A 15042-nucleotide genomic window follows, 5' to 3' on the forward strand; every position below is an offset into this window, starting at 1 on the left:
TTCCTGCAAACAGGACTGTCTATGGGCCTAAAATTAGGGTCCATTAAGGTTCAAATTTCGGCCCTGTCGATTTTCTTCCAGAAAGAACTGGCTTCAGTACCTGAAGTTCAGACATTTGTAAAAGGGGTACTGCATATACAACCTCCTTTTGTGCCTCCAGTGGCACCTTGGGATCTCAATGTTGTTTTGAGGTTCCTTAAGTCACATTGGTTTGAACCACTCACCACTGTGGACTTAAAATATCTCACATGGAAGGTGACGATGCTGTTAGCCCTGGCTTCAGCCAGGCGTGTGTCAGAATTGGCGGCTTTATCATATAAAAGCCCTTACTTAATTTTTCATTCTGACAGGGCAGAATTGAGGACTCGTCCTCAATTTCTCCCTAAGGTGGTTTCTGCTTTTCACATGAACCAACCTATTGTGGTGCCTGCGGCTACTAGGGACTTGGAGGACTCCAAGTTACTTGACGTTGTCAGGGCCCTGAAAATATATGTTTCCAGGACGGCTGGAGTCAGAAAGTCTGACTCGCTGTTTATCCTGTATGCACCCAACAAGCTGGGTGCTCCTGCTTCTAAGCAGACTATTGCTCGTTGGATTTGTAGTACAATTCAACTTGCACATTCTGTGGCAGGCCTGCCACAGCCTAAATCTGTAAAAGCCCATTCCACAAGGAAAGTGGGCTCATCTTGGGCGGCTGCCCGAGGGGTCTCGGCTTTACAACTTTGCCGAGCAGCTACTTGGTCAGGGGCAAACACGTTTGCTAAATTCTACAAATTTGATACCCTGGCTGAGGAGGACCTGGAGTTCTCTCATTCGGTGCTGCAGAGTCATCCGCACTCTCCCGCCCGTTTGGGAGCTTTGGTATAATCCCCATGGTCCTTACGGAGTCCCAGCATCCACTAGGACGTCAGAGAAAATAAGATTTTACTTACCGATAAATCTATTTCTCATAGTCCGTAGTGGATGCTGGGCGCCCATCCCAAGTGCGGATTGTCTGCAATACTTGTACATAGTTATTGTTAACAAAATCGGGTTATTGTTGTTGTGAGCCATCTTTTCAGAGGCTCCTTCGTTGTTATCATACTGTTAACTGGGTTCAGATCACGAGTTGTACGGTGTGATTGGTGTGGCTGGTATGAGTCTTACCCGGGATTCAATATCCTTCCTTATTATGTACGCTCGTCCGGGCACAGTATCCTAACTGAGGCTTGGAGGAGGGTCATAGGGGGAGGAGCCAGTGCACACCACCTGATCCTAAAGCTTTTATTCTTGTGCCCTGTCTCCTGCGGAGCCGCTATTCCCCATGGTCCTTACGGAGTCCCAGCATCCACTACGGACTATGAGAAATAGATTTATCGGTAAGTAAAATCTTATTTTTGCATGGTTGCGCAAAATGGGGTGATTTTCTGTAAATAGCTGGCATTCTGCATGAAGTCTCCCAGAAAGTGCAAGATGTTGCAAAGTCATCATGAAGCAATAATACTCCTTTCACATGGCCAATGCCGGATCCCACCCGAGAATTGGAAACATGTCCTTCCCGGGTGGGATCCTGCATTGGACCCTAACTGCAGGCTTCCCGACCCAGCGATTTGCCGGGTCGGTAGCCACAGCGCTGGGGAGGGGGGGCAAAACCAGCAGTAGAAGTGGAGGCGGTGCTGGGAGATGAGCCTCTCCCTATGTAGTGAATGGGTCCCGGGAGTAACACTGCTTTATTCCCAGGTTGAATTACCGGGTCAGACGACCCGGGAATTCAACCATGGCCCTTTCACATCACACTCCGACCCGTGTCGACCCGCAATATGCCAGGTTGATACCGGGTTATTTGTGCGGTGTGAAAGGGGTATAAGCCACACAGGAAACCTATATATGCCTGATGTCTCAAAGTAGAGTTTGCAGTTACATAAATGAGCTTTATTAAAGGGGGAATTATTGTGAAACTTAAATAAAATAACTATACAACTTAGTAGTGCACAGAAAGTTTACAAAGGATGCCCCTACCGTGATGACAGGGTGACCCATTCCCCATTTTTCACAGAAATTCCTTTTCTCAACCCAGTCAGTGGGATGGAGGGCAAATAGCGTTCGGCACCTACCACTGAGATACTTACCTCCCTGGAGCCTTGGGGAGAGATAAAGTGGAAAGAAATAAAGTACTAGCCAATCAGCTTCTGTTATTTTTTCAAACACAGCCTGTAACATAGCAGTTAGGATCTGATTGGCTGGTACTTTATCTCTTTCCACTTTATCAGTCTCCAAGGCTTAGTACATCTACCCCTAAATGTGTGTACAACTGTTTATTCTCCTGCAGCAGCTGATAGTAGATACGTAAGCTACAATGCTGCAGACACATATGTGTCTATTGCAGAGGATTATGTAGTGCTAGAAACGCAAAACAGGTCACCAGTGACTGGGAATTTAACTTGTGACTTCAGTGCTGTGAGACAGTGCTGCTAACTACTATGCCCGGGCCCGGTGACTGGGGTACAAGGTGGACATTTGTATCAGAATCTCAGTACCATGGCCACTCACAATTACCCGCGATCAATGATTGCGGGCAATTGAATACCCCCCAAGGAGTGATGAGACTATAGAGACACAGTGGGATTGAGTGTACACAATTTTTTTTGCCAGACCTGACTAGCAATTGTATTTGGACTGATTGGGTGAGAATAACAAAGTCTATTGGTGGAATTCAATTGTTTTTCCTCTGGCAACAAGTAGATGGTAACCAAATGAAAGTATTAATTTTTAGCTCCGATCGGGAGCAAATGGCACCCCCGGGGGTGCAAGCTGAAATGCGCAAAAGTGCCCCCTTTGGGTGCCCAAATAGCACTTTTCGCAATTGCGTCCAGCACTTTGGTCAAGTTTAGCTGCTTTACATGGCTAAATCCGACCTCTATGGGTATGATAGCCGTGCTAAAAAATCAATTGAATATCGCCGCGATCTCCATCACCTTAGGTGAGATATTGAACACAATATAACCATTGAATTCTGCCCTTATATGTGTTGAAGTCTATCAGATATATGAGACAGTAGTGCGTATTTCTGCAGCAAATAAAAGTATTATGGTAAAAATTTGTAACAATGTCTTCTATTGACAAATCTGGTTTTTCTTTTTTTTTCTTTTTCTTTTTATTATATATGTATCAGAACTGTCTAAACAAACAGCAGCTCCTGGCTGCAATTCGGCAAATGCAGCAGTTCCTAAAGGGTCAAGAGACACGATTTGCAGAAGGAATCCGTATTATGAAAAGCAGACTCAATACACTGCAGAACTCTGTCAACAAAGGAAGCCCTGATCCACAGCCAGGTTAGTGTCATATTATATGTATATAGAAAACGTATACAACATGTGTTACAATAGTTTTAGTTAAAACATGGCACTTGGGTTATTAAAAAAAGAAGCTATTATACATATCATCACCCAGTTGTGATGCATCTCTCTTGATGATGACGATGATGATGATGATGATGACAGGTGTAAAATATAGTGCAGCCAACACAGAACTCACAGCCTAGCCTGGTAACTGCAAAAACATAGCGGGGGGGGGGGGGTTCTGTCTTGGGAGGACGCACAGCATGGTATCAGCCTCCACTGCCAGCTCTAGTCTATGACAGATTGGTTTCATGCCACTATTCCAGAGAAATATATAGTGTGGTGTCCTCCTGCCATAATGTCACTCAGCCCTAGCTTAAATGTGATCAAGAAAAATTGTAACATTTATTTTACTGGGGTGCCCTTCTGATGCAACAAGCCCTGGTATACTTAAACTGCTTGTGCATGCTGGTGCTTTTAGAATTACAAATGCCAGCATACCCATAACTGCATTGATCCTCAGTGCAATAGGAATATTGTGTTTCAAACATAAACCTATTCTACAGTTTTATCTGGCTGTAAAATAGCCATAGAGACAGAGTATCTAAATACAATCCTGGGGATCCTAGGAATCCCGGGATTGATAATTTTTCAATCCTGATTACTGGGATTGAAAAAATGCCCAGGGATTGGCCTCCCTAATTACGGTTATCATATTAATTAGGTCATCTCTAAGGAACCCCAGTTTTTCTTGCATAATTTTTGTTACCGAGGGTGCTCCTCTCTGAACCCTCTTCATACCATACCCCATCATCAACATACAGAATGCATGCAGATGTGCCCTCTGATTACAGTATATCTGTCTCACAGTTTTGTTTGCTCTTTTTCAGTCTCTTGCCCAGCGCTGGAAGCCCCTGATAATGGCAAAATGTTTGGCTCTAAATATCTTGAAGATCACGAGGTTCACTATACATGTGATGTTGGCTACCAGCTGACTGGTCCCAGCAGCAGGCTGTGTCAGCAGAATGGAAGCTGGACCGACACTGTACCTTATTGCAAAGGTTTCTATAATGTGATTTATTAATGCTTTAACTAGTGACAGAAGGATAATATTATTTTGTATTAACTTTAACAAACACAGTAACTATTTCACAAAAGATGCCAGGGGGGATGTAATAGGGTGTGAAAATCAGAAAGTGAGAGATTTTGTGAGAGTTTTTTTAAAGTGGCAATCATTTACCTGTCAAAATCATGATATATGTGCCATAACTCCAGCAGAGATATATGAGCCATAACTACTGCAGAGATATAACTGTCTGTGCCATAACTCCAGCAGAGATATATGAGCCATAACTACTGCAGAGATATAACTGTCTGTGCCATAACTCCAGCAGAGATAGATGAGCCATAACTACTGCAGAGATATAACTGTATGTGCCATAACTCCAGCAGAGATATATGCACCATAACTACTGCAGAGATATTCAGTATGTGCATAACAAATGCAGAGTTATATGTGCGATAACTACTGCAGAGATATATGTGCCATAACTACAGCAGAGATATATGTGCCATAACTACTGCAGATATATGTGCCATAACTACTGCAGAGTTATATGTGCCATAACTACAGCAGAGATATATGTGCCATAACTACAGCAGAGATATATGTGCCATAACTACTGCAGAGATACATAGATATATGTGCATATCTACTGCAGAGATATATGTGCGATAACTACAGCAAATATATATGCGCCATAACTACAGCAGAGATATATGTGCCGGGTTCGTTATGATATCCCGCCGAACGGGCTAACCGCATACCATATGCACCATAACTACTGCAGTGATATAACTGTATGTGCCATAACTACTGCAGAGATATGTGCCATAACTAATGCAGGTATGTATGTGCCATAACTACAGCAGAGATATATGCACCATAACTACTGCTGAGATATATGTGCCATAACTTCTGCACAGATATATGTGCGATAACTACAGCAGAGATATATGCGCCATAACTATTGCAGTGACATAACTGTATGTGCCATAACTACTGCAGAGATATATGGGCCATAACTACTGCAGTGATATAATTGTATGTGTCATAACTACTGCAGAGATGTATGTGCCATAACTACAGCAGAGATATATGTGCCATAACTACTGCAGGGATATATGTGTCATAACTACAGCAGAGATATATGTGCCATAACTACTGCAGAGATATACAGTATGTGTCATAACTACAGCAGAGATATATGTGCCATAACTACTGCAGAGATACGGAGATATATGTGCATAACTACTGCAGAGATATATGTGCGATAACTATAGCAGATATATATGCGCCATAACTACAGCAGAGATATATGTGCCGGGTTCGTTATGATATCCCGCCGAACGTATGTGTCATAACCAGTAGTGGATCTTGCCACGGGCAAGCAGGACTTTTGCCTGGGCGCCGCCGCACCAGGGCAAGATCCGCTGCTGCTGTGCCCCCCCGCTGCCCCCCGCTGCCGCTGTGAAGAGAAACTAGACGCGTACGCGTCTAGTTTCCCTTCGTGGAGAGGTCCTTTACTGTGCGGTGCGCGATGGGGCGTCTAGTTTCCCTTCGTGGAGAGGACCTTTGCTGTGCGGTGCGCGATGACGTCATCGCGCACCGCACATCATTTCAGTCTGTACAGGGGGCGTAAATGACCACGCCCCCTGTATGTAGCCACGCCCCATATTGTCGCCCGGGGCGCCCAGCGCCCAAGAACCGGCCCTGGTCATAACTACTGCAGAGATGTATGTGCCATAACTACAGCAAAGATATATGTGCCATAACTACTGCAGGGATATATGTGTCATAACTACAGCAGAGATATATGTGCCATAACTACTGCAGAGATATACAGTATGTGCCATAACTACAGCAGAGATATACTGTATGCACCATAACTACTGCAGAGATATGTGCCATAACTACAGCAGAGATATATGCGCCATAACTACTGCAGAGATATGTGCCATAACTACAGCAGAGATATATGCGCCATAACTACTGCAAAGATATATGTGCCATAACTACAGCAGAGATATGCGCCTTTATTACTGAAAAGATATATGTGCCATAACTGCAGCAGAGATATATGTGCAATAACATAATGAATATAAGAAGGCATTAATAAAATGTCAGAAATTTTATTTTTTAATGAAATCCCACAGGTCCTAATATGTGACGTTTTCAGTCAACACCTAGATGAGCGCCATGCATAAATGGGGAATGCTGTTTCAGCCCTGGCATGCTGGAAGGCTTCAGCTGTAAAACTGAATGAAATTTGGGCTCCTGTAAACAAGGGGGCATATAATGACAAACTCTTCGCACCAAAACCATATTTAGATCTCAGGGGACCCTAGGCAAGATACCGGTTTGGGCCTCCTGCCCCTCCTTTTTTTTTATGTGGCAGGAGGGGATTGGACAGAACTGCCTTATATTACAGAAAACAATAAAATAAGAATTTACTTACCGATAATTCTATTTCTCATAGTCCGTAGTGGATGCTGGGGACTCCGAAAGGACCATGGGGAATAGCGGCTCCGCAGGAGACTGGGCACAAAGTAAAAGCTTTAGGACTAGCTGGTGTGCACTGGCTCCTCCCCCTATGACCCTCCTCCAAGCCTCAGTTAGGATACTGTGCCCGGACGAGCGTACACAATAAGGAAGGATTTTGAATCCCGGGTAAGACTCATACCAGCCACACCAATCACACCGTACAACTTGTGATCTGAACCCAGTTAACAGCATGATAACAGAAGGAGCCTCTGAAAAGATGGCTCACAACAACAATAACCCGATTTTTGTAACAATAACTATGTACAAGTAATGCAGACAATCCGCACTTGGGATGGGCGCCCAGCATCCACTACGGACTATGAGAAATAGAATTATCGGTAAGTAAATTCTTATTTTCTCTAACGTCCTAGTGGATGCTGGGGACTCCGAAAGGACCATGGGGATTATACCAAAGCTCCCAAACGGGCGGGAGAGTGCGGATGACTCTGCAGCACCGAATGAGAGAACTCCAGGTCCTCCTCAGCCAGGGTATCAAATTTGTAGAATTTAGCAAACGTGTTTGCCCCTGACCAAGTAGCTGCTCGGCAAAGTTGTAAAGCCGAGACCCCTCGGGCAGCCGCCCAAGATGAGCCCACTTTCCGTGTGGAATGGGCTTTTACAGATTTTGGCTGTGGCAGGCCTGCCACAGAATGTGCAAGCTGAATTGTACTACAAATCCAACGAGCAATCGTCTGCTTAGAAGCAGGAGCACCCAGCTTGTTGGGTGCATACAGGATAAACAGCGAGTCAGATTTTCTGACTCCAGCCGTCCTGGAAACATATATTTTCAGGGCCCTGACTACGTCCAGCAACTTGGAATCCTCCAAGTCCCTAGTAGCCGCAGGCACCACAATAGGTTGGTTTAAGTGAAATGCTGAAACCACCTTAGGGAGAAATTGAGGACGAGTCCTCAATTCTGCCCTGTCCGTATGAAAAATTAGGTAAGGGCTTTTATAGGATAAAGCCGCCAATTCTGATACACGCCTGGCTGAAGCCAGGGCTAACAGCATTACCACTTTCCATGTGAGATATTTCAAGTCCACAGTGGTGAGTGGTTCAAACCAATGTGATTTTAGGAATCCCAACACTACATTGAGATCCCAAGGTGCCACTGGAGGCACAAAAGGAGGCTGTATATGCAGTACTCCCTTGACAAACGTCTGAACTTCAGGAACAGAAGCTAGTTCTTTTTGGAAGAATATCGACAGGGCCGAAATTTGAACCTTAATGGACCCTAATTTGAGGCCCATAGACAGTCCTGTTTGCAGGAAATGCAGGAATCGACCCAGTTGAAATTCCTCCGTAGGGGCCTTCCTGGCCTCGCACCACGCAACATATTTACGCCAAATACGGTGATAATGTTGTACGGTTACATCCTTCCTGGCTTTGATCAGGGTAGGGATGACTTCATCCGGAATGCCTTTTTCCTTCAGGATCCGGCGTTCAACCGCCATGCCGTCAAACGCAGCCGCGGTAAGTCTTGGAACAGACATGGTCCCTGCTGGAGCAGGTCCTGTCTTAGAGGTAGAGGCCACGGGTCTTCCGTGAGCATCTCTTGAATTTCCGGGTACCAAGTCCTTCTTGGCCAATCCGGAGCCACGAGTATAGTCTTTACTCCTCTCCTTCTTATGATTCTCAGTACTTTTGGTATGAGAGGAAGAGGAGGGAACACATACACTGACCGGTACACCCACGGTGTTACCAGAGCGTCCACAGCTATTGCCTGAGGGTCCCTTGACCTGGAGCAATATCTGTCCAGTTTTTTGTTGAGGCGAGACGCCATCATGTCCACCTTTGGTTTTTCCCAACGGTTTACAATCATGTGGAAGACTTCTGGGTGAAGTCCCCACTCCCCCGGGTGAAGATCGTGTCTGCTGAGGAAGTCTGCTTCCCAGTTGTCCACTCCCGGAATGAACACTGCTGACAGTGCTATCACATGATTTTCCGCCCAGCGAAGAATCCTTGCCACTTCCGTCATTGCCCTCCTGCTTCTTGTGCCGCCCTGTCTGTTTACGTGGGCGACTGCCGTGATGTTGTCCGACTGGATCAATACAGGCTGACCCTGAAGCAGAGGCCTTGCCTGACTTAGGGCATTGTAAATGGCCCTTAGTTCCAGGATATTTATGTGAAGTGACGTTTCCATGCTTGACCACAAGCCCTGGAAATTTTTTCCCTGTGTGACTGCTCCCCAGCCTCTCAGGCTGGCATCCGTGGTCACCAGGACCCAATCCTGAATGCCGAATCTGCAGCCCTCTAGGAGATGAGCACTCTGTAACCACCACAGGAGAGACACCCTTGTCCTTGGAGACAGGGTTATCCGCTGATGCATTTGAAGATGCGATCCGGACCATTTGTCTAGCAGATCCAACTGAAAAGTTCTTGCGTGGAATCTGCCGAATGGAATCGCTTCGTAAGAAGCCACCATCTTTCCCAGGACCCTTGTGCACTGATGCACTGACACCTGGCCTGGTCTTAGGAGTTTCCTGACTAGGTCGGATAACTCCCTGGCTTTCTCTTCCGGGAGAAACACCTTTTTCTGGACTGTGTCCAGAATCATCCCTAGGAACAGCAGACGTGTCGTCGGAATCAGCTGCGATTTTGGAATATTTAGAATCCATCCGTGCTGTTGTAGTACTATTTGAGATAGTGCTACTCCGACCTCTAACTGTTCTCTGGACCGTGCCCTTATCAGGAGATCGTCCAAGTAAGGGATAATTAAGACGCCTTTTCTTCGAAGAAGAATCATCATTTCGGCCATTACCTTGGTAAAGACCCGGGGTGCCGTGGACAATCCAAACGGCAGCGTCTGAAACTGATAGTGACAGTTCTGTACCACAAACCTGAGGTACCCTTGGTGAGAAGAGCAAATTGGGACATGGAGGTAAGCATCCTTGATGTCCAGAGACACCATGTAGTCCCCTTCTTCCAGGTTCGCTATCACTGCTCTGAGTGACTCCATCTTGAACTTGAACCTTTTTATGTAAGTGTTCAAGGCTTTCAGATTTAAAATGGGTCTCACCGAGCCGTCCGGCTTCGGTACCACAAACAGCGTGGAGTAATACCCCTTTCCCTGTTGTAGGAGGGGTACCTTGATTATCACTTGCTGGGAATACAGCTTGTGAATGGCTTCCAATACCGCCTCCCTGTCGGGGGTAGACGTTGGTAAAGCAGACTTCAGGAACCGGCGAGGGGGAGACGTCTCGAATTCCAATTTGTACCCCTGAGATACTACCTGCAGGATCCAGGGGTCCACTTGCGAGTGAGCCCACTGCGCGCTGAAATTCTTGAGACGGGCCCCCACCGTGCCTGAGTCCGCTTGTAAGGCCCCAGCGTCATGCTGAGGACTTGGCAGAAGCGGGGGAAGGCTTCTGTTCGTGGGAAGAAGCTGTCTGTTGCAGTCTTTTTCCCCTTCCTCTGCCCCGGGGCAGATATGATTGGCCTTTTGCCCGCTTGCCCTTATGGGGACGAAAGGACTGAGCCTGAAAAGACGGTATCTTTTTCTGCTGCGAGGTGACTTGGGGTAAAAAGGTGGATTTCCGAGCCGTTGCCGTGGCCACCAGGTCCGATAGACCGCCCCCAAATAACTCCTCCCCTTTATACGGCAATACTTCCATATGCCGTTTGGAATCCGCATCCCCTGACCACTGTCGCGTCCATAATCCTCTTCTGGCAGAAATGGACATCGCACTTACTCTTGATGCCAGAGTGCAAATGTCTCTCTGTGCATATATAGGAATGCATCCTTTAAATGCTCTATAGTCAATAATATATTGTCCCTGTCCAGGGTATCAATATTTTCAGTCAGGGAATCCGACCAAGCCACCCCAGCACTGCACATCCAGGCTGAGGCGATTGCTGGTCGCAGTATAACACCAGTATGTGTGTATATACTTTTAAGGATATTTTCCAGCCTCCTATCTGCTGGCTCCTTAAGGGCGGCCGTTTCTGGAGACGGTAACGCCACTTGTTTTGATAAGCGTGTGAGCGCCTTATCCACCCTAGGGGGTGTTTCCCAACGAGCCCTAACCTCTGGTGGGAAGGGATATAGTGCCAATAATTTTTTAGAAATTAGCAGTTTTTTGTCGGGGGTAACCCACGCTTCATCACACACTTCATTCAATTCATCTGATTCAGGAAAAACTACGGGTAGTTTTTTCACACCCCACATAATACCCCTTTTTGTGGTACTTGCAGTATCAGAGATGTGCAAAACCTCCTTCATTGCCGTGATCATGTAACGTGTGGCCCTACTGGAAAATACGTTTGTTTCTTCACCGTCGACACTGGAGTCAGTGTCTGTGTCTGGGTCCGTGTCGACCCACTGAGGTAACGGGCGTTTAATAGCCCTTGACGGTGTTTGAGACGCCTGGACAGGCACTAACTGAGCTGCCGGCTGTCTCATGTCGTCAACAGTTTTCTGTAACGTGCCGACACTGTCACGTAATTCCTTAATTACGGCCATCCATTCAGGTGTCGACTCCCTAGGGGGTGACATCACCATTATAGGCAATTGCTCCGCCTCCACATCATTTTCCTCCTCATACATGTCGACACACACGTACCGACACCCAGCACACACACAGGGAATGCTCTGATAGAGGACAGGACCCACTTAGCCCCTTGGGGAGACAGAGGGAGAGTTTGCCAGCACACACCAGAGCGCTATATATGTATAGGGACAACCTTACAATAAGTGTCTATCCCTTATAGCTGCTTATATCTGTTATTTTGCCAAATAAGTGCCCCCCTCTCTTTTTTACCCTGTTTCTGTAGTTGCAGGATGCAGGGGAGATTCTGGGAGCCTTCCTACCAGCGGAGCTGTGTGGGAAAAATGGCGCTGTGTGCTGAGGAGATAGGCCCCGCCCCCTTCACGGCGGGCTCTTCTCCCGCTTTTTTCTGGAAAACTGGCAGGGGTTAAATACATCCATATAGCCCAGGAGCTATATGTGATGTATTTTTTGCCAAATAAGGTAAATTCATTGCTTCCCAGGGCGCCCCCCCCCAGCGCCCTGCACCCTCAGTGACCGAAGTGTGAAGTGTGCTGGGAGCAATGGCGCACAGCTGCAGTGCTGTGCGCTACCTTATGAAGACAGGAAAGTCTTCTGCCGCCGATTTATGGACCTCTTCTTGCTTCAGCATCTGTAAGGGGGCCGGCGGCGCGGCTCCGGGACCCATCCATGGCTGGGCCTGTGATCGTCCCTCTGGAGCTAATGTCCAGTAGCCTAAGAAGCCCAATCCACTCTGCACGCAGGTGAGTTCGCTTCTTCTCCCCTTAGTCCCTCGATGCAGTGAGCCTGTTGCCAGCAGGTCTCACTGAAAATAAAAAAACCTATTTAAACTTTTACTCTAAGCAGCTCAGGAGAGCCACCTAGATTGCACCCTTCTCGTTCGGGCACAAAATCTTAACTGAGGCTTGGAGGAGGGTCATAGGGGGAGGAGCCAGTGCACACCAGCTAGTCCTAAAGCTTTTACTTTGTGCCCAGTCTCCTGCGGAGCCGCTATTCCCCATGGTCCTTTCGGAGTCCCCAGCATCCACTAGGACGTTAGAGAAAATACGTTGGCCTCAATAGGAAGAAAATAAAACACATTGGCCCTCAACAGGAAACACTGTATCTTATACCAGCTGCTGTGATGGCCTACATATAATACCAGTAAAGGTGCCCATCACATTACACTGCCAGGGGAGCACATCCTATATCATTAAAGGCTATATAATAAAACACTGCTCCTCACCTCTATGGGGGGAATTCAAGTTTTTTGTGCACTGGTGGCCACTAGATGGCGTCAGACGAAGCAATTCAAATGTTGCCCCGTTCGGGCGTGCATAGCCTTTGGCGCCGACATTACTGGTATGATGGTCTGTCATTTTGACAGGCTGGTAACTAGTCATATTATATTGGCTGTGTATTCCTTCACATTATGCCAGTAGTGATGACACTTGCAATATAGTAGCAAAGATGCCCAAACCACAGCGCCTAATATCGGTTTTGAAACTCACCGCACGAGCCGCTCGCAAAGTAAAAAAGCAATTAACAGCCGCAATAAAACCACCTGTCCCCCGGCCAGCCCCCATTAACCAATCACATGGTCCGGTCCGGAAATTGCTGACATTGTGATGCACATCAGTATGCATTACAGTATGTTGCGCCGAGCCTTCTCCCTGTCCCTCCCACCGCTGAGGAGCCTAGCAGCCCACATGCGTCAAAAGCTGTTCCAGACAGCAGCCGCCCACAGCCCCACCGCTGTCTAATTCCACTCTCCATAGATACCCTGTCTGTGGTGAGTTTTTCTTTTTAAATGATGTGGCTCATCATTGTATCTATCTATCTATCTATCTATCTATCTATCTATCTATCTATCTATCTATCTATCTATCTATCTATCTATCTATCTATCTATCTATCTATCCATCTATCCATCTATCCATCTATCTATCTATCTATCTATCTATCTATATACACACACTGTATATGTGTGTGTGTGTGTATATATATATAGATAGATAGATAGATAGATAGATAGATAGATAGATAGATAGATAGATAGATAGATAGCAAGCACGGTGTCTGGCCCTCCACTCAATGGCTTGTGCTGCGCCGGGTGCACGCACAAAAATTTCACAACATAACCAGGTAACCTGACGACAGTGCCACACTAACAGAGGGCACTGAAACATTGCCAGCTTGATCTGTGCCCACGAGTGTGACATCATGATGTCATGCAGTAGTCGCACAGAGCTACTTTGGGAACGTTTTATAGTGGCACAGTAACGGAGCTCAGTGTTAGGGTATTAATACTGGTCTGAGCTCCGTTACTGAGCCGCTGTAAAACATTTAACTAGAAACTAATCATTGTGAGGGATTATGGATGGGCCAGATTTCGTGGAGTCCTACCACAGGCCCCTTGAGACCTACCGGGCCCGAGACGAGTGCCTAAGTTACATTGTGGGAAATCCGTCCCTGCTTCGCAGTTTTTTTTTTTCTACTTTTAAAATACTGCAGAAATTGCAGAATTCTAAAACCACAATGTGCATTAATACTTTAACTTGCTGTTATGCTGTAATTTTTTTACATTACATAATACTAGCAGATTTATCCAGATCTTCATACCATTCATCAACATACAGTAAAGGTCATCTGTTGGGGAGGACACCTAGAGACTACGCCTACAAGAGTAATGTTCTTTCGTGACACAGATAGGAGAAACAACAGTAGCACTAGTACATCACAAATCTATGCTTCACGGGAGGGTGGCAAAGAGACACCCATCAATGGAAACCCTCATGAAAGCTTGCTTACAATCTGTCAGACAGCATGTGAGAGACCCAAAAACCACATAAAGTAAGAATATTTGGACTGATAAGGCCAGTGCCAGATTAAACCCTGTGGAGACCTTTACCCATTCAAAGTCTAGGGGGGCCCTAATATCTCCTAATACCTATTTCATTTTACCAACCAAGTCTACAATACGAAAACTGTAATACAAACCTGAAGTTTATGGTTTATCTACTTTAAATAGCTAATGGGTATATAACGTTTCTACAGTATTTTCTCTGTAGGGTCTTAAATGTAAACTTTTTGTTTCTTTTAGTTGAATAATTTGTAATTACAGATAACAGGCTAGATGTTTTTCTCCTTTTTGTAATGTTTCAGACAATTTGTGTTGATCAGTATTAAGAACTCCCATGTTGTTTCCATGATGTAATAAAATAACCTGTCAAAGAGGTTGAATACGTTTTATAGTCACTGTATAACTTTTCTGACTATTTTCAATTAGGGTCGTTTACAAGGGAAAAACTTACACATCCCAGCACATCAACAAAATGCAATTGTGCCTACTATAATGGGTCAGCACATTCCTATGTTTATGGATACACTGAGCACAGGCTTCGTCCATCTGTGCATCAAATGTACATGAACACTGAGAGTCAGGAAGCTGGGCTTTACAGTGCACGTTTTACACAACTATGTATGTCCTCGCTAAGTGTATCCTACTGTCATCATTATTTAAAACTATTTCTCTGACGTCCTAGTGGATGCTGGGAACTCCGAAAGGACCATGGGGAATAGCGGCTCCGCAGGAGACTGGGCACAAAAGTAAAAGCTTTAGGATTAGCTGGTG

The 15042-nt window shown here is 45.9% G+C and overlaps 1 protein-coding gene across 2 annotated transcripts in view; it reads left to right on the plus strand.

Annotated features, from left to right (window-relative positions):
• FBLN7 (fibulin 7) overlaps positions 1-15042 on the plus strand; it is a 200470-nt gene that overhangs the window by 123662 nt on the left and 61766 nt on the right. For both annotated transcript variants that reach the window (XM_063918103.1, XM_063918104.1), the window contains exons 2-3: positions 3152-3311; positions 4208-4378. In XM_063918103.1, the coding sequence (XP_063774173.1) occupies positions 3152-3311; positions 4208-4378 (331 nt within the window). The remainder of the gene's footprint in view (positions 1-3151; positions 3312-4207; positions 4379-15042) is intronic.

This window comes from Pseudophryne corroboree, chromosome 4 (genome assembly GCF_028390025.1).
Source record: "Pseudophryne corroboree isolate aPseCor3 chromosome 4, aPseCor3.hap2, whole genome shotgun sequence".
NCBI classification, from domain to species: Eukaryota; Metazoa; Chordata; class Amphibia; order Anura; family Myobatrachidae; genus Pseudophryne; species Pseudophryne corroboree.